The following is a 21,958-nucleotide window of genomic DNA, read 5'->3' on the forward strand; positions in this document are numbered from 1 at the left end:
TTTTATTAAATTAACCCCCAGTCAAGATGCCAGTATATCTATTCTGTTTTGACACCTTTTCTGAAAATACATTGCTCAATTCAAAATCGTTATTTTACGAAAAAATCTACTTGTTCGTCTAAATCTATGTGGGATTTGGTTATATTAATTTTTTTTAAATTTTATTTTTATGGTTTCCTTGAGTTTCTTTCCTTATTTACCAAAATTATATTTTATAAGTATCTCAACATTACATACGTCTGTAAACCAAAGACGCAAATTCTAATAATTTGCATTATTTAAAAAAAAAATAATTACCTACCTTTTATCCCCGACTCCTGAAATGATGTATCGATTGTCTGGAGAAACTGTGTGGATGTGGAAGGCAGTGGAATAAACGTGTATACTTTGTGCGTCATCCGCACGCCACACGTGTAGCGTCTGATTCACGTCAATGGAGAGCACCAGCTTGCTTTCTGACAGTACGTACACATTACTTAATTCGTACTCGTGATTCTGAAATCGTATAATGGGGAAATTAAAGCTAAATGAAATAATCCTATTTAAATCCTTGCTGGTAAGTGAGAATTTAAACAATTTAATATATATACTCACATTGGCTGTGCCCCATGCTCGAATCCACGCAGACGGTTATATATTGGAAAACAATAAACAAAACAAAAAGAACAAACAAAACAACTGAAAAATCCCTAACTTTTCATCATGGCACAAATATGAGTGATTTATTGTACACTTCTAACCTACTAGTATTTTAAATATGGAAATTAATTGCCTTTACAGGAAATGAATACCAATGCTGACGGTGAAATATTACATTATAATTACTTGTTCTATAGGAATACAATCAGAAACATACTTGAAAGTTTTCTTTTCTCACTTTATCATGCATTGTCCCACAAATGTCACATCCTCCAATGCACACAGCCAAGATTTTGATTCACTAATTTAAAGCGCATTAGAAATTAAATTTAAAATTTAAAATTTATTCCCATTCCAAGAATTATTTCTGTGTTTTACTCTTCCGCTGAAACACAAACGATCCTGGCAGTTACATTACTTACCCTGTATATATTGATGGCTTTGGCTAAAATAAGATTCCAGACTCTCAGGGTTTTATCACGTGATCCTGATACCACAAAAGTGTTGTCAGGAGCAACAGCAACACAAGTAATTGGTCCACTGTGGCCAATTAAATTATCGGCAAAATCACCGACGTCAAGATTCCACGTTTTCAGCAAACCATCCACACTTCCTGGAGTAAATTGCGCACGCAGAGTTTATACAAACTTAGAAAAATCACGAGGTAAGAAGGTACATATTTTCTTAAATATTTCTCTCCTAAAATGGACAAATTTTAACTGAAAATTTAAAAATATAATAAATATTACGTAACTTAGAATATATTATTTTTACAAGAGCTGGAGAAGAGTGCACTATTTTGAGTTGGAAAATTTGATAAATGTTTTTAAAGAACTGTTGAGACTGTAGTATATTTTGTGCGTGTATGTATATGGGATGATGTATTATCAATGCATGTTGTGTGTGTTTTATCATATATGCATATTTATACAAGAATGTGCTTTTTTCCATTTGTTATATTTGATTGTATGATATAAACGGCAAATATAAAATAAACATAAAAGTTAAAAATGATTTTGATTGATAAAACTTATGAATGAAATCCAGAATGTTTTATTTTAAAAAAGGCTGAATGCATATGGTAACTTAACAAATTCGAATCCAATCTGAAATATGAAATATAGGGTTTCGTGTCCAGCTTGATAATATTATTGTACCTAAAGTCTAGAATAGGATGCCTATTGTACCTAATGTCTGGAATTGGATGCCTATTGTACCTAATGTCTGAAATAGAATGCATATTGTACCTAATGTCTGGATTAGGATGCCTATTGTACATAATTTCTGGAATTGGATGCCTATTTTACCTAATGTCTGAAATAGAATGCTTATTGTATCTAATGTCTGGAGTGAGATTCCTATGGTCCCTAATGTCTGGAATGGCATGCCTATTGTACCTAATGCCCGAAATATAATGCTTATTGTATCTAATTTCTGAAATAAGATGCCTATTGTACCTAATGTCTGGATTAGGATGCCTATCTGAATCATGGTTTACATGATGGTTGCGAAGACAATGAAAACGGTAAAAGTTTAGGTTAAACATATGGTAATATTTAAAATCAAATATTCACAAGCGTGTTCAAAATACTGCCATTTGGGTTGACCAGTATTTCAAAAAGACTTCATCAACTAATATTTACAACCAAATTCAAGATAGTGATACGTGTATTGACAATTAGTCTAAACGGACAACACCTATTAATATTCAAAAGCAAGTTCAAGATACTGCCTTTTGCGCTGAGGATTAGTCCAAAAGGACTACACTAATTAATATTCACAATCAAGTTCAGGATACTGCCATTTGTATTAATGATTAGTCCAAAAGGACTACACCAATTGATATTCACAAGCAAGTTCAAAATAATGCCACTTTGGGTTGACAAGCAGTTAAAAAACTAATGCTTTTATTTCTCTTTAGCTTGAACTGGTTCATAGGTTACGTAGCTGGAAGATGGCATATATTTTAACGGTGTCATTACATATAAAAATATCGATGATTTGAAATATTTAAATAGTGCAGACATCCGTATGTGAACTACAGGAAAAGAAAAGTATAAAGTATAATTTATCTTGCAAAAGAGTGAAAAAAAGGTAAAACAAAGTACGTTGAGGTTCAAGGAGAAATCGTACCTAGAGTTAAGGCTCTGTGCGCATGTATATTAATGCCAAATAATTGCAATTTAGATAAGCTGATATTTCTTGTTTCTATTTATTGCTAATTTTAACACTTCTTTAAAAGTTCTTGCATTTACAGTTTCACTTGTACTACCCTATTTTCCTTTAAAATTTGAATTTGATATCTTTTGGGTTCATTCGCACTGATATTACACCAAATGCAAAAATACAAAGAAGATAAGTGGACACTTTCAGAAAATTTAGTTTGCCATTGATTTATCTACCATGCACTTGCACCTCATATTCTTTATTTGTCTTGATCTTAGTCTCTATTATGGTAAACAAAAATTGGCATATGAAAATAAGAAACTGCAAACAGTTTAATTATATTAATATCATACTGACCACTATTAATATTGCATTTTTTTAAAATAGGTCTGTAATTACCAGATATGACTTGTTTATTGTCCTTAGTTATAGCCAGACAACTTATTGGCCCACTATGGTAATCCATCTGAAGATCTGCCGCACACCGCTTTATCAGGCTCCACACTATTACTTCCTCCTTAAATAGATAAATTTCCTGGACATTAATGAATAATGGACACTTTACCATTAGCTGAATATTACTGGAAATTGGACACTTTACTATTTGCTGAAAAATGGACACTATTATTTGCTGAATATTGGACACTACTATTTCCTGAATATTACTGAATATCAGACACGTTACTATTTCCTGAGTATTGCTGAATATTGGACACTTTACTGTTTGCGGAATATTATTGAATATTGGACACTTTACTATTTGCAGAATAATGGACACTTTATTATTTGCTGAATATTATTAAAGATTGGACACGATACTATTTACCGAATATTATTGAATAATGGACGCTTTACTGTTTGCTGAATATCGGACACTTTCCTATTTGCTAAATGTTACTGACTATTGGAAACTTCACCATTGCTGAATATTAATGATTATTATATGCTCATTTTTTCCCCGTTAACTCTACATTGTCAGAATCGTTCAATATTACCCGATACTGAACTCGCGCGACAATACACATATAGCATTCACGTGCATAAAGGAACTACTTTATATTGTAAACAAACAATGTACGCACACGCCAGCACTTTTGATTTGTACACAAATCATGTACACTCGCGTAAGAGGCCCTTTACGTTGTGGTTGTTTAAATTTGTTTCTGAATGAACTAAAACATGTTTCGTGGACTGCAAAAAACCCCAGCTGTTTTGGCACATTCCGCGTTGATACGATGTTACGGATTTAGGCTAGCCACATTATATAACAGACAGAAGATAAGGTCCTTGCAAATAACATACAAGTGACAAGTCATATACTCTCTTCTTTAGCTGGTGATAAGAATGGCAAAATAAAATATACTTACAGTTTTACATCCTGAATTTCCTCAAAATGTATTTTCTTAATTCTGCAAATCCGAATTACATGAGCCATGTCATAGGTTTTCAATCTAGATTACACATTTCGAAATTGTGCTGTAATTACGATGATAAGTGCAATTTGCATCCTCCTTACTGCACTCAAAATGAAATAAGCATTAAATTCCATAGCGTCTTTTTGATAATTGCAATTGAAAGACTTCATATTTTTCCCACATTATGATTTCAAACAGTCAATGACAGAAACAGAAACACATTTGCAGATGTAAACACGCTTCTCCCGCGCAACATCAATCCGATGTATTTTATGTATAATTTGCACAGATGAATCCAGTCCAAAATCACAAACGTTCGTCGAATCGAAACAAAATACCAAAAAATATTCATTCCAGATCAAATGGAAAAGTTGTTGCAATGCGTATTCATTCACAATATGACTGCAAATTTCGATTTTAACTACACACGCCATTTTCTTTCGAAAGTTATGTCGAACGCGCGACTAAGTTCAAATTTATCTGGGCGGAGTTATGTGCGCATTAATAATGATGTCATTGTGTAATGACAAATCTGCGCTTGAGTATTTAGTTTGGAATACGGCATTCATTCATTTACGTTGTTTCTTGTAGTGTATTTTATTTATATAATTAAACCTTTTGTAGAATAAAAAAATGAGCATATAATAAAAAGGTTACTGCATTTGTATGGGAAAATATGAACTCGTATTGTCGGAAGGATATACTTCACTCCCAAGGTCGTGCAGTATTCCATCCCAAAACTCGTTCATATTTTCCCATACAAATGCAGTAACCTATAATTATTGGACGTTTTCCTATTGCTGAATATTGATGATTATTGGACGTTTCAGTAAGTATAAAGGCAATGTACCTTACGGTAACACCTCTTGATATCGATATATACGAAACTTTCGTTCAAGTGCAAGTATAATTACAAAAAGAGAAGAAAAAAGAAAACAGATCTTACATTCTTACATCAAAATTTATATGACAAAACCGAAAGAGTATTTTCTCTTAATTTCCAAGTTTTGCTTCAAATATATAACTTTCTTTAGAGTTCAATAAACCATATGTAACGATAGAAAATATATTCGCTGCGTGTTTCTGCCTTGAATACACTTTTATTCTGACGATACCTTTGCTGAATGAATCATGACCGGGGGGGGGGGGGGAGCGAGTCTGGTGAAGTCATTACAAGGTTCGTTTTTTGAAAGCAATATTTTTAATGCACACTATAACCATGAAGAAGATTTGGATGTAAACAAGTCAGAGTTTGGTCGTTACCATTATTACTCCTACACACCTTGGATGCACTAAAAATCAGCCTCTCATTACCCGAGAGGCAAACTGAGTTTACATCAGAGTGATGTCCCCTGTATGTGGTCATTAGCTTTGTGGTTCGAAAGTTGAAAAGATAGACAAATCCAAAAGAACAGGCCACAATAGCATGGTGACAGTCACTGCAGACTTTCACACTTTGTATCTGGAAAGAACGATAAACATTTTTTAGAACAATGAAACGCAATGATAAAAGATTAGCTACAAAAGAAACAAATAATGAACACATCACTTATCAACCTTCTACAGCTCTAGATAGTGCTTTCTTGATTTAAAGAAATGTTGACACGAGTTAAAGCTTAATTGACAACAACAATAATAATAATACCATATATATATATATATATATATATATATATATATATATATATATATATATATATATATATATATATATATATATAAATAATACAGTATCTTGACACCAGGCCGAACAGTCCTAACACTAACCTCTTAATGCTAAGCGCCAAGAGAGGCAGCTGTTAATACCATTTTTGTAAGTCTTTGGTATGACTCGACCGAGGATCGAACCCACGACCTCCCGCATCCGAAGCGGACGCTCTAAACCACTAGGCCACCGGAGCGGTATTGTAATGCTCTACTTTCTTCATTAAAACCATATTTCATGTTTGAAACATAATTGCATATTATATTGATTTAATCAATGTGAAGAAAAAACGAAATTCAAAAAAGGAAACAATCAACTAATCAGTATGCAAAGATGACTGAGAAAAGTCACAAACGGCATAGAACTAAATTTTGTAGCGGACACACTCGGGAGTTCATTCACTCGGTCAATACACAGTTGCCTGTAGTAAATCTTAACTCCGTTAAAGGAAAATATATGTATTTGTGTGTGATATAAATAAAATATATGTATAGTATGTACGCTAAATCATTGATATACCACAAGATGTATCAATGTTTCATTAAAAGGAAACTCGGTATATCTCATTTCCTTCTAATAAATAATTGATACATCTTGTGGTATACCATTGATACAGCGTATATATATATATATATATATATATATATATATATATATATATATATATATATATATATATATATATATATATATACACTATTGGTATATGGCGCAAAAACACTCTTATATAAACATTCTTGCGAGAGTCTTCAGTTGATTCTAGATCAATGATCAATTTCCACACATTAATCATAAGTGACGTATGAAAATAACGATAAAAAGTATTAATAATCCCCGTTTTCTAAATGAATTTAATATGGTACACATTTGCATCACAACCCTTTTTGCTTTCATCTCCCACCCCATGCATAAGGGACAAACTACGCAGAAATGTGGAGTGTGAGAGAAAAGGAATTTAGGCTGGATTAAAACCTTGAGATAGAAATTACTCCAGGTAAACTACAAGAATATGGTTCGTCGTAACGATATGTGTGCACTTTCCTTGGGATCTGTCTACAGTGCTTATCAATGATATAAAGTTGCAAATCATGTCGACATTATACGGTAAATTTCTCGGTTACGTGGTTACACATACTGTGATGTATTTAATGTTTTGTTGTTGTTATTTCTTAAACATACTAAAATAGTTTAAAAATCGATTATTATTAATTAAATATGTAAATGTTCAAAAGGCCGCCCCCTCTTTCTGTCTGTCTCTCTGTTTGTCTGTCTGTCTGTCTGTCTCTCTCTCTCTCTCTCTCTCTCTCTCTCTCTCGACCGCCGTAGCAAGATACGGGATAAAATCTATGAAATGACGAACGTAGAGGATTTTCCTTCGTGTCATCCCACGATGTCTCTGTATTTATGAATGATGGTAAAAGTTAAATTAAACAGACCAAAGGATGAGAGAGAGAGAGAGAGAGAGAGAGAGAGAGAGAGAGAGAGAGAGAGAGGAGAGAGAGTTTATGGTCGGTGGTACTGTTACTTAAGCAGAATAATGACTTACATCAACTGTAAATATATTAAAATATTTTAATTACCTCTTGCTGGTTCGTCATTTTGCTTACTTTCTATTCCACATTAATTTCCATGCGCCGGTACGTGACTGGCTAAATTGTCATGTGAATGGCGTAGCTAACCATGTGTTAAGTAGTGTTCTACTTTTATCATTAAAACGATCTTTCATGTTTAAATCATAAGAGTGTATTAAACTGATCTAATCAATGTGAAGTAAAATAGAAACTAAAATAGAAAACAATCAACTTATCAATATGCAAAGGTGATTGTGAGTAGCCACAAAAGGCATAGAACTACATTTTGTAGCGGACACACTCGGGGATGTGAGGAGTTCATTCACTCGGTCAATACACAGCTGTAAGTAGTACATCTTTGCTCAAAGAGCAAATATATGTATTTGCATAAAAAAATATATGTACAGTATGTACTATTTATCAATGATATACCACTCGTTATAAACTTTTTTCATTAAAAGGAAACGAGGCAAGCATATTTGAGTGCACATTGATAATTTTTATTTACAACGGTATAAAAATTGATAATAAAGGAATGAGAATAAATGGGATACCTTGCCTTGATGCCCAGACAGTTCTTGTATCCATGATCCAGTTGTGAATGAGATCACGTGTAGTCCACCATCCTCTGAACCTACAGAAAAGTTTGTTTCTTTCGTAAGTTTACTCCCTATATTAGTTCGATATCATGGACATTTGAATAATTATCTACATTACATGCATTAATCACTCTGTGGTGATGTTCATTTGCATTAAAGGACTTTTACAGTATTGCTATATGTGTACTTAATTCGTGCAACACGGCCTTTTAAACCACACACACACACACACAGAGACACACACACACAGACACAGACACAGACACAGACACACACACACACACATATATATAAATATATATATATATATATATATATATATATATATATATATATATATATATATATATATATATATAAAGCCTGAGTATATATATATATATATATATATATATATATATATATATATATATATAAAGCCTGAGTATATATATATATATATATATATATATATATATATATATATATATATATATATATATATATATATATAAAGCCTGAGATCCACCTTGCCTTGAAACAGACTAAAGTCGGAGTCAGTTCAGCGCTAGACATTTGTTGGCGCTTTTGGAGTATCTCAGAAATGTGCGAGTATAAGCTGAGCAATAAACAAAAGATCAATAAACAAAAGATCAATAAACAAAAGATCAATAAACAAAAGACTACTAACATTACATCTGGAATTGGGTTATTCATTCGAATGTTCTCTTTTATTTTTCATCGATCAGAAATTAATTTATTCGACTGTGCTCCATAAAAGATATGCATATTATTGGAATAAGCATTCAAGAATCCGTCATGTGTGTTTGTAATATCGCGATGTACTTTTAAAATATAATAAAGGCAACCCTTGTTTATAAATTAGTAGTAACTCCTGTTCGACTTCATCTGCTCTTGTCAAAAGTCGCCGGTCCACTTTGTTCCATGTCGATGTATATCAAAGTGGATCGATACCCCTTGGGAAGCGAAGATGGTTTGTGTAACATTCAGTATAGTTTTACTTTTAAGGCAGGCAGGCTATATTTTGTGCAAATATATGTAGTATTTTATACCGATTTTTATTTTTGATTTGAATACACTAAACATGCTGATGGTGCTAGACATTTGCTAGACAAGGTTTTTGTATTTTTAAAATTCATAAATTTGTTTGTCACGTTATAAGTAAAGAACAATAGCCAGATTGAAACATGTATATGTTAGACCCTGAGGCTAATTATTCGCTTCATAAATATTGCGAGTGTCAGCCTTGCGAACAATGAGTGTCAAATCGATGTGTACGATAGTGTAAGCCGACATCAAAAGGACGGGTGGGAAGCCAGTTGTATATAACATGTCCATAGGAACTTGTTACTGGCGCCTTATTTGGCTGCGTGCAATTCACAGGTAAGTGGCATAAATTGCCGGTGTTGGGATCAAAGGAACATCAAGTGGGGGTCGTAAATCCACCCTTGACAGACTGCCGGGGAGGGGGCAATGTCTGCTAATTATGTAGACCATGGGTGAATCGACATCCACTCGGAATTGAGCAAGGCGTGGCCACCATTGGAATCGCAAGTTTAAATCTAGTGTCTTGAAACTAAACGTCAATAGTCGCTAAATCATCTTGCGGGTATTACATAAGGAAGTTATAAGCTACTCACATTTGATAGAATACAATATTAAAAATTTGCTTGGGAAAATTAGGTACTATCCGCCTAATTTTATTAGAATAACACTTACAAGTTTCTTACATATTAGTAATAGTGTTGTGAGACCTGCAGTCTGTGTTATTGTATGCAAGCAAGCAAGCAAGACAACAATGGACCCGGATAACATACATACAGGACCGAGAGGATCAAAGATTAAGCAATATTTCAAGACAATAATAGAGGATACGAGGATGATAGTAAATTACCCTGACGGATGCCAGACCCTAGACTTTGGGGGAGCAACAGCACCGCCGAGGCAAAGTGAAATTCTAATGGCGTTGCATACACTCGGATTAAATATAGGGAAGATAGAGGCCCTACAAAACGGAGGAATAAATAAGTATGTTTTGTACCCCAAGGGCAATCAACCTCTTCTAGAGACAGAAGAAATGGAAATAAAAGGGCTGACGGTGAAGATCACAAAAACAGCCCCCTTCATTAGGGAGTTTGAACCAAGAGCGACGGAAGTGCATGTAATGGAACTACCGCTCGAGGTGAACAACAACGAACTAATAGAGAAGATTGAAAAGAAGATGGGAGCAAAAGTGATAACACATAAGATGGCTACAATATGGGGGTTTGCAACAATCAAATCCGGAAACAGACTGGTATACGTAAGCAGAAAAGACGCAAAAAAAATTCCGGTCTTCTTCTACGTCCTTGGCTTCCGGCTTAAGACATGGTACAAGGGAAGCGAAAATGACAGAGTGTGCCCCATGTGCCACCAAACAGGACATGGGCCTAGAGACTGCCAAGGGGGTAATACCCAACCAGGAACCTATGCAAGCAAGGTAGCCACCCAGACATATACGCAGCAGCAGCAACAACAACAACAAAATCAACAACAACAATAACAACAAAAAGAAAGTATGGAACAAGGGTTAGAAATACTAAACCTGATTAAACAAATAAGAGATGAGAAAGAAAAGGAAGAAGAAATACAAATACTACCAGAGCTCGATATCACACAGATAGAAGGGCAAAAAACTCTGGAATGGGAAGGTTTTCTAAGTCCAAATAAGACCAGTAGGGTCCCCACACAGATTACAGAAGAGGGGATAACCACGATGAATAAATTTGGAAGCCTAGAGATGGAACATAGCCAGCAAGAAGAAACATACCCACCCTTAACATCAACACCGTTACCGAAAAGAAACCGAAAAAGAAGAAAGGCAGACTCCATTTCCCCCCAAGAAAGGACAACATCGCCAAAAAAGAAAACCAATCAAAAACACCAAACAACGGAAAAAAAGATAAGGGAAGAGGATACTGACCAAGAAAGCGAAAAAGACACAATGGATGAAGAAGAAGAAACAAACTTACACAGCAACCCGGAAGACGAATCAGAATATGAGACAGGGACCGAAATGGAAAACGAGACAGAAGAACGAACGGAGAAAGAAGAGACAACAGAAACAGTAAAAACAGACACCACAGAAGAAACAAACAACACACTGCAGGAAACAACAATCCCAATCAATACAGAAAATGAAAACACACTTAGCTCGTCAGAGGGGGGTGGGGAAACCAGTGCCCCTCCAAGCAAATCTTCAACTAATATCTAAATTTTAAATTTCAAGCAAATAAATAATATATAAAAGATAACCATCAACGCAACACCCTAGTAAGAGACAGGAATGGAGGAAATAAACTTGCAGCTCCTGTCTATTAATGTAAATGGAATAAACAAGGAAAAAAATTTTAAATTTCCTAAAAACTTAAAATATGATGTGATTTTTATTCAAGAAACACACAATGGACTTAATAATGGAAATAATACAACATGTGAAAGTTATTTAGATGGGATACTTTTAACCAGTAATTATGAAGGTACGGATGTTAAGGGGGGAGTAGCAAATTTAATAAAAAATAAACGGGGTCTGGTGTGGGAAAGATTGGAAGAAGGGAAATTTTTTAAAGGGAGATTGTTACATATAATAATTGAGAACACACACTTTATTAATATACACATGCCAGCAAATAGGGAACAAAAGAAAACTTTTTTAGAACATTTGACAAAATATATGGAAAAGTATGCCATGGAAAATTTTATTTTAGGGGGCGATTTTAACTGGGTGGGTGATAATATAGATAGAGAGGGAGATTTAGCGCCAAACGACATAAGGATAAAACCAGAAATGGATTTTTTTTATTAAAAAATATAATTTAATAGATATATATAGAAGGCAAAACTTACTAAGAAAACAATACACCCACGATTATAAAGTAAACAAAGGAAGTAGATTAGACAAATTTTTATGCACCAACTATGATGAGAAAATATATAAAGAAACGAATATAACTGATTTTAAAATTTCCGACCACAAACTCATAAATATGACTATAGAAATAACCAGCAGGATAAAATGGGGAAAAGGAAGATGGATGTTAAATAACTCGCTACTAAAAGATATAAATTTTACACATGAAATAAAACAAGAAATAGAGAAGTTTAAAAATAATGGGAATTTAGATGTAATGATAGAATGGGAAAATTTAAAATTAAAATTTAAAGTGATTGCCATAAAATACTCAAACATAAAAAGTAGGAAACTGAAAATGGAAAGAGAAGCAATTAGATACCAACTCCAAAAAACAAATAATAGGGACTTAGAGACCAAAATAAAAAACAGATTGGAAGAATTATTAATGGAAGAAACTAGGGGGAAAGAAATAAGGGCGGGTAAATTTACGAAAATATATAAAAAGGAATATTACACACAATTATACAAATCGCAGAACATCGCAGGAAAATAGATGAATATTTAGAAAAAAATCCCATGTGATAAAATTACAAACGAGTACAAAATATTATGCGATGATTTTATAACACAGGATGAAATAGCTGAAAGTATTCAGACTATGAATAAGGGAAAATCACCGGGAGGAGATGGACTCTCTACAGAATTCTACATGAATTTCTGTGGAGAGTTGTTGCCCATTTTTGAATGGTTATATAATAATATTCTTTTAAAAAATAATGAAATGTCTGAGACAATGAGAGAAGGTATAATAATTCTTATATACAAAGGAAAAGGAGATAGAGATGATTTAAAAAACTGGAGGCCCATCTCCCTCCTTAATATGGACTATAAGATATTAAGTAAAATACTAGCAAATAGGTTAAAAAAGGGTATAGACCAAATAATCAATATAAACCAATCTTGTGGACCCAAGAAGAGAGATATTCAAAGTAATATATTAAACATTAGTACTATTATAGACTATTTACAGGATAAAGGACAAAAAGCTGCCATGGTACTTTTTGATCAGGAGAAAGCCTTTGATAGAATTGAACATAACTATATACAGAAAGTCTTAAAAAAATTTGGCTTCGGAGAAACCTTCCGGAAATGGACTAAAATACTGTACAATAATATAACCTCTAGAGCACAGAATAACGGAGCTATGACAGAAAAATTTGAAATTAAAAGATCAGTGAGGCAAGGGTGCCCCCTGTCAATGCTATTATACGTAATAGCAATCGAAATGCTAAGCATCAGCATAAAACTAAACAAGGAAATAAAAGGTATAAAAGTTCCAAATATAAAAGACGAAGTGAAAATGCTACAAAATGCAGATGATTGCACGAACTTTCTAGACGATCCGAAGTCCTTTGAGTACTTCATAAAGGAATATGAACAATTTGGACAAGCATCAGGATCGCAAATAAATCAGGATAAAACAGAAATACTAGAGATAGGCAACTGGCGTGGTAGACACTCGACCATACCAGCCCACCTGTTTAAAAATACAGTTAAAGCACTAGGCATATACTTTGGAAAAAATGAAGAAAAGGAAAACTGTAAACAAAATGGAAAATGAAATAAAAAGGAATGTGTAGTATCTAGGCACTTACGCCACTATGTCTAATGGAACGAGCCCAAGTGGCAAAAACTTACATGTATACAAATTTAAACTATATAATGAAATCAACACATATAAACAATGTTACTCTTAATAACATAGATAAACCAATTATCAAATATATATGGGATTTTAAACTACATTACATTAATAAGGAGACTTTATAAAAATCTAAAGAAATGGGGGGGGGGGGGAATTGGGCTACCGAGCCCCATACTTTTAAAAGTTACAAATATTTTAAATAGGTTTAAAAGAATAAATGCTGAGTCTAAATTACCGTGGGAGGGGATTTATATATATTGGTTTGGGTTCATTTTAAGAAATAGGGAGGACATATACAAGAACAATAAACCTACAAAATTATTAGAAGCCCCTAGGAAATTTAAAAGTATTAAAGATTTAGTGATAAAATATAGGGATAAGAAGGAATTATGGGATATGGAGGAGAAGCTAACTTACCAATGGATTAGGAATGATATCACGAGAAAATTACCAAGTAAAATTGAGAGGAAAAATTTATATATAAATTGGAAGAGGGCATGGGGGCACTGGTCTCAATTAGGCTCCCTTAAAATCCAAAGCCTCTCCTTCAAATACATGCATGATGCATGTTGACGGGAGAGGCGGCAGCGAGAAGGCAAATGGTCAGAGCACCGCCTAAATGCCCGCTGTGCAAAATAGGTCCCTACACAAAAAAAAAACATGTGATATTACAATGTAGAGAAACAGAGTACAGCAGAAAAGAATTAATAACTGAAATAAATAAAACAGACAAGTATAAACCACAAAATCTTCTGTACCTAGATGGAAATTTTGGGAAGCAAACGTTATATAAAATAACAAATTATATAGTAAATACAATTAAAAGTTGTGGCCAAGTAATCTTTGATAAATAGGAGCCCTCAGGAGGAAAAGTACGCATAATGACGTTCTGGGGTTATGTCACATGGCACTACGCGAAGTGAACAGGCCCATGAAAAAGACTGGAAAAGAAACCTCTTGAGATAGGCGAAATAAACAAAAGAACCCCTGACTTTCCATCTTAATCTATATAACACTAACATTAGCGCAGCTCCTTACTGTGCTACAATACTTATATACTGAGAAAATTTCGGATCTTTCCATAATAATAGATAGACCTGCTCCATGGGGGAGACATACAAAAAATATCAAAAGTATGAACCCCTCCTGGAGCACAGTCATATCATCGTTTTTGAGAGGTGATCTTAATACACACATAAAAAACCATAAGGTTTCAAATTCTTAGATGGAATATCACCGATCTTCAAAATTCCAAATTCTTAATATACATTCCCGTGGTAATTATCAACACGGGATTTAATAAGACAACTGTTTCATGACATGAATTTGACAAAGAATGCTGTCCCAACAAATACACAAATATAGCAAACATAACACATACCACAAACACATAACAAACACGGGACATAGGAGACCCTAGCAAGGTCACCCAAATACTAAGGGAAGTAATCTGAGAGGATAACAGAAATCACTCTCGGAGGTACACCCTATAGATACACCAGATCCTATTTTTTCGCTTCAAAAGAACGCTAAAATAATACAGAGCAACACATCTGGGGGAAAACAAATACACATAAAAAAAATTTAGACTTTAGTAGGATAGGGGAGGCATCTGTCTGGTGTCCCCCCCCCCAAAAAAAAATAAGCTACTCCGACGTCATTTGAAATTGGCGGGAAACATTGTTATTCTGGGAATTACAAAGGAGGTTCGGATAGGTCAGTGACTCATTTGCTCGATGGTCGCAATCTATTACGGCAAGGTAATTGTACTTTAATTATGTGCAGTATGTATACTTCATTACTAGAATCGTTAGTAGGGTTTGATTCATTTGTAGTGTTTGATCTATATGCATATTTTGAGATATGAACAACGTTCATGTAACAAATTAATATTGTAATTCGCTGTTTGGTTAATTCGTAGTAACCTCGTGCAGTTATTATTGTGATATTCTAGATTTGCCAATGTTGAATTGAATTATAACTTTGTATAATGGTTGCAGTGTGCAACATTAGTTAATAGGGGTATTTGACTATTTGTGTATACTTTGTAGGAGTATAATGTGTGAGGATATATTAGCGCATGGATATGTGGATATCTGTGTACACTTTGTAGAAGTGTAATGTACAGAAATACGTCTGATTATGTGTTATTGTTCTGTATAATAAGATTGAGAATCTATGTATACCGATGTGATGAAATTTATTGATATATGCATGATAAGCAGTTGATACCGTGTATACCATACCAGAAAGTATGGGTATTTCGATGTGCACGAATGCGTGACCAAAGAACGTAATGGCTTATCTGATGATATACTGTTGTTTAGTGTGAGACTAGACAGCTAGAGGAATATACTTGTGTCCTTGTGTGTGTTAGGATAGGAAGCTTTTTAGGGACCGGAGGAGCTGTATGAGACAGAGAAGGGAAATACCCTGGTACAGTTGGTCCCGAGTCTCTGGGAGACAAGAAAAGGAGAGAACGGAAGTGGAGAAAGTGGAAGGGTGAAGGACATGGTTGTTGGACTGAAGGGGTAATGGGTACCAGTCAAGAAATAAATACTACAGATGAATACACAGGACAGGAGGAAGATCTATCACACTAAGTCAGATGATGAAATAGGCCGTCACTTGGTCGAGTGAAAGACGAGTGATAGGGTTTTGAATATTGAATTTCATCTGAGGAATGACTATCTGTTATTGAATGGCATTAAATGTGTTGTTTATTTGAATTTCACCTTTTGTGTATTCAGTAATTTAACTGTCGGCATCGCTGACTGGGGGCTCGGAGCTTTGCATCTCGATAACTACTTCAATTTCTAACAAAAACGAGCCAGAGTGGGTCTTCTGTAATAATTAAAGATAATAGTGGGAGCACCCCACCCCAACCTAAGGTAGTCTACGAGACCTTTACATTGTTTCTACTATAATAATGGATATGAAATGTGTTTTTATGAGGCGATCGAAGAGTCTGTCATTACATTTTCCTGTGGAACATACGTCTTTCATAAACGGTAAGACCTCTCATCAAGTGCACACAACGACTGAAATTAGTTTTTTCAAGATTAAATTTTTTTTTTTAAATTTCAAGGCAAGAACGGTTTTATACTCGAGCTAGAAGTAGTATCAAACATGCTTTGTTGCGAATTTTAAGGGTATACTTACTTTTTCACGGGCAAAGCTGCAACAGATGTCTCAATGTTTTGCACATTGCCGCAGGCCACGGGCGACGATTCGCCATATTGCCACATGCTAGGGGCGACAATCCGCCACGTTCCTCTGTCACCCGTGGCTGTCCATTGTCAGATTTCGTTTCTGTTGATATGCGAATGAGTCAAAGTTTCTCTCTCCAAACAGTCAGTTATTGATCGATTAAACGTCCACATTCATTGATGCATAGGAGGTTGCAATTTTGTGTTGTTGATGACGTATTTTTGTTATGCTTCCTCACCAAAACGAGAACATCTCGGGTCAGTCAGTCACGGGAAATAAAAGCAGCGTAGCGGATTGTCGCCCGTGACTTGCGACGATGTGCATGCACATTGTACGTATTGTAGACATTTCTTTTATGAAAGAGTTCTGAAAATCTCCACCAATGAAACTAGTTGATAGATATAACTCTTGAACATATTATGAAATTTCCAGTTATTTTCATAGCAATAGTGTCCTACTTTCAGCAACCAAAGCGAAAACAGGTAACACTTTTCGTGTGTATGTAAGAAATAATATGATTGGTCACAGCTCACCACTTCGACTGGCTTTGCAATATGCAACATTATTTATTTGCTATCTGTTTGCCGTGGAATCGCATGGAAGTGGTAAGCCACAATAAATCCTTGGCAAGAGAATATTACTTTTAATGTGTACTTCAAACAAATAAATGTTTTTCAGCTGTAGCAGCTTCTGCTGTCAAACAAATAAATGTTTTTCAGCTGTAGCAGCTTCTGCTGTGAAGCGCACTTACCCGTGAGAATAAAGGTGTTGTCTTCTGACAAATCAAGGCAGCGAATTGATGTAATCTGAACATTCTCAATCAAGGATAATCTCAACCAATCATCAGTGCACCAAGTCATTATCATACCATCCGCGGATGCTGAAATAAAAAAGTAAATAGTTAACAAAATAAAAAGGAACACCCAAACTATAGTATCATATACAAATATCCCGAAAACATTGTGTGAGTGTGCATGTTTTGTCATTTATTGGCTTCAGTATATATTATTATCACATACACAGCAGATGGGGCCAGGTTATAGTTCTCACAACTTAGATATAGGTCATTACCCTAGCAAACAAATGCACAGGTTACGACGATATTCTCACCGTTCTGGACGTAAAATGAGCAATTCTGGCAGTAATCATCTATACCTAAACTAATGGTTGTTTGGTCCATTTATCTGTCATTTGTTGGAGTGATGGCATAAGTGCAAGTCGTGCCGAAAAAAACAGTTGACAGGTGGAAAGGCGAGGTCAACAACTTGACAGTACCCACCTCCTCGAGGAATGGAAAATGGGAATTTTACTGTCCAAGCTATCGCTTGCACTTGTGCGGTGAACAAAGAACTAAAGAGTCTGCGAAAACAATCACTGTAGAGAATGGATAAAAAGACATAATGCACTTGGTCATTGTATACCCATATAAAAAGATCTTCAGCTATGGTAATTAGTAGCAAAAATAGGTGTGAGTGAATGACTGGGACAAAAAAGCTTTGAACGAGTTGCTTCGCAGATTATTTTGGTGGCCCCCACCCCCACACCGATTTACGCGCGGGACCTCCTGTGAGCACGGCATTTGGAAATAAACTTTTAAACAAGTTCTGTATGATATTGAACTTAAAAATTTCTTCCGTCGCTTTAAAATACTTTCTTTCTATAAATACATTTTAAAAAACTAGTAACGCGCGGAGACCCTGTGAACGCGGAGCCTGAATGGGCCAAATCGGTCGAATCGACCAAAGGCCGACCCTGGGGCAAATAGTTCACCTTGAATATGACAACTTGTTGGATGCTCTACTATCGAGTAGATACGTTCCATCTTCCAGAAGACCTATTTTGACTTGTAGTGGACAGCTATTTTCAGACCATTTGCAGCAGCTGGAAGACCCATTTCAGCACATAAACTTCAACACGATACATGGCTAGTACCAGACCCGCACGGGGATGTACTCAATACTTGCTGTTCCAGCGTGAACAACGGGGGTGGGGAAGTGGGCAGCATAGAGAAACGAAGAGTCAAGAGCATTTCAAAGGCAGTTGTAAGGGCCCACCTGAGACATCAGCTCTATCGCGAGTGCCTCTGAGAAAAAGAGTTATGACCGCCATATATAGCGACAACCCAAAAGCAGGGATGCAACTCATAAAGAAGACGATCATTAGTCCATTGGACACATAAAGTGGATGACACCGGCCGGTATTACGATTTAAGCATCGCACAATAACAACGCGTTTCGGGAATCGCGGCAGAGGAGTATCTTAATGAGATCTTCGGCCAGATGCATGGATACAAATGCCTGTAGATGGTAACTGAGTGCCTTCAGTTACAATCACAAGTTCCTCGCGAACGAAGCCTCCACGCAGAGAATCATAACTACCTGAAAGATGGTACACAGACGCCAGGTCTGCAACGTCAAATATGTCAGTCACGTTGAAAACCTTTAGTAGCCACACAATGTTAGTGGCGTGACGTCGCCCACCTTCCACCTCTTCAGATGCTTATAGGTAGTGCGCTAAGATGTTTGAAGGCAGGCGTTATATTAGACCCATCGGCCGCGTCACATACGCTGTTTTACGAAATGCATCAGTAGGCCTCTTACCTCTGCGCTGCGTTATATCGCCATTTATGGCCGTTACAACGGGGTTAAATCACATAACCTATTCAGTGCTACGCTCGCTTGTAGTCTAGCTTTTTATCGTTCCAACTGAAATAACAATCTCTTGGGCGTTCTAGTGTCTAAAGAGGCGCTTGACTAGAGTACGATTAAGTCGTTCCACAGTTCCTTGTGTACTGTAGTCGCCGGTTACTCTCAGCCTCACACGTAAGCTGTGATTGGCCAAGAGTTGCCAAACGGGGGCCATACACATCCGGCTAGGATCCATCTTGGGCTCTTCATCTGCTCTCACTTGTAGATACGTGCCAGAGTGCAAAGGCCTCGGCCTCATTGCAACGGATGGTGACGTCATCCACGTAAAGCGCCTAGTTGTGCGTGTATCGCCCATGCTTGTTGTGCAAGAGAAAGAAGAGGTCGGTCTGATGCATCTCATTAGGAATAGAAACATTAAACTACAACCTGGTGATATTACATTGTACTGTCAGTTATATCTGCTGTATGACCCTGCTTTTCGAGCCACGCCCTGGCAACATCTTCCGTGACTGGTGGCTTCTATAAGCTCCTTGACCCTGCTAGACCTTCCGGTAACCATGCCCGCTGTAGAATATCGTCGCAAGCTTAGTATCGATCGCTTTCTGTGGTTTTAACAGTTTTTCACGCTTTATCGTCCAGACGGGTGTTTAGTTACAAACGAGCAGTCTCGCTTCAATTTGACAGTGTAGAAAACTTGCCTGAACGTGCTAAGTTATAAATATCTGCAGGCAACAAGGCCTACATGAGCATTAGCCTGATTTTTGTTTTTGTCAGTCAGGCAGAGCTCATTGTAGATGTTTCCTATATTTATTGGATGCCTCAATTATGCGTTACGTCAATACAGGCCCCTTTGTTTCTCCAAGCATTACGCTTATATTTTTGACGATAGCTCGGTCGAGGTTTTTTTTTATGATTGTATTGTTGGTGTTTGACGCTGGTGAGCTTAAAGCAACTGTAAGCGCCATCCTATCAATACCGAGCATAATGATATCATTGATGGTGAGGTTTGAAAATCGGACGGCAAGCAGATACATTTTGGTCTATGGTGCTTGCGTTCATAGTCACAACAGCCTTTATTCGAATTGCCTCTATACCTAGCGCGGTTTGTTTCCGTAATGAGACATGTTTAAATTTTAAAACGTTTGGTACTATATGAGTTCGTGCTAAGATTCGTCGTTGTGTCAAAGGAATTCTTGCTAAAACGTGTTTGAAGGCTTTGAAACGACTAAATTTAGTAGTGGTAAATATGTTCTACTCGAGGGAGACGAAACCATACTTACCACCTAAGCTAATGAGACATAAGAGCTACAACTAAAAACCTCTTATTGGGCCAGCGGCAACGAGGTGACAACTGAGTGGAAGTATTAAGATGCAACCACAAAGGAACTAGAACAACACAATCAAGTTCGGTGAGCAACGTAAAACACTTTAGTTTTCTTTGCCTCCTGCACTTTCTGCGTGGTGATCTTTTGTGCTGCTGTCACATCTTACGAGGGCGGGCCAAGGCCGAAGTGTTCATATATAAATCCGTTGTTAGCTGCGCTCTCTTGTGCAAAATAGTCAATGTGCATCATGACATCATACATTTCAAACAACAATCTTTGGGGTTCCGGTCAGTACCATCTGGAATATAGCCTAAACCAACGTAATAGCCATACATTGTTCCAAGGCCTTAACATCGGCTACGTTTCTGCTGACAGTCGGAGTCTTCATCCAAACAGCCCTGCCCCGACCGGCAGCAGTTGGTTGAGGACACTGATGCCACAACCGGTGGTCGCGCACGAGGCAACAAAGTTTAGTTGATTTTGTTAAAAGTTTATCTGGTCTCCGAAAATTCCAAAAATTGTAATAGGAGTTTCTGAAATTATTTCACGCATTATTTCACACTAAATTTTATTTGGTTGTAGTCTGATTAATTTCTTAAATTCCCTTAATTCTGGATCAAGTGCTCTATGAACATCATTTATTTCCTCATAATAATCAACAAAATTCCTCAGCCATTTATGTGGGAACAATCCAATAAATGGTGGCGATTGACCATGATCGCCGTACATTATTACAGCAGTATGTTTTGTCAACAACCAATCATGACATATTTTTAGTGTTTATAGCGGTACTGTACATATTTCATCCCAGATAATAATCCTTGGAATATATATTTCACCCATTCGTCCAGGAGTCCATGTATCACCCTTCCACCAAAAGAAGCCGTGATAAGTATGAGATTTAACTCCTCGTTCGTTCATATCTCTGGCGAGTCTATGTTTAGCTGTTAAAACAACCATATCAACAGAGTTTGAAGAACTCTGACAAAATAATTTGATGACACGTGTTGTGTTGCTAGAACCTCCCGGTCCATTGAGATAAACAGACTTATGTCTGGCGACAGGACCATATACCGATGGTGT

The 21,958-nt window shown here is 36.0% G+C and overlaps 1 protein-coding gene across 1 annotated transcript in view; it reads right to left on the reverse strand.

The window, feature by feature from the left end:
• The window catches only part of LOC149802685 (NACHT and WD repeat domain-containing protein 2-like), a 58,907-nt gene that overhangs the window by 11,785 nt on the left and 25,164 nt on the right, over positions 1–21,958 (reverse strand). The window contains exons 13-18 of the mRNA XM_089953821.1: positions 17,654–17,782; positions 8,051–8,130; positions 5,503–5,682; positions 3,205–3,322; positions 1,062–1,252; positions 302–495 (exon numbers count right to left, since the gene is read on the reverse strand). Of these exons, the coding sequence (XP_089809947.1) occupies positions 302–495; positions 1,062–1,252; positions 3,205–3,322; positions 5,503–5,682; positions 8,051–8,130; positions 17,654–17,782 (892 nt within the window). The remainder of the gene's footprint in view (positions 1–301; positions 496–1,061; positions 1,253–3,204; positions 3,323–5,502; positions 5,683–8,050; positions 8,131–17,653; positions 17,783–21,958) is intronic.

The sequence above is a fragment of the Sinohyriopsis cumingii genome, chromosome 3, assembly GCF_028554795.1.
Source record: "Sinohyriopsis cumingii isolate HCF-2022 chromosome 3, ASM2855479v2, whole genome shotgun sequence".
Taxonomy (NCBI): domain Eukaryota; kingdom Metazoa; phylum Mollusca; class Bivalvia; order Unionida; family Unionidae; genus Sinohyriopsis; species Sinohyriopsis cumingii.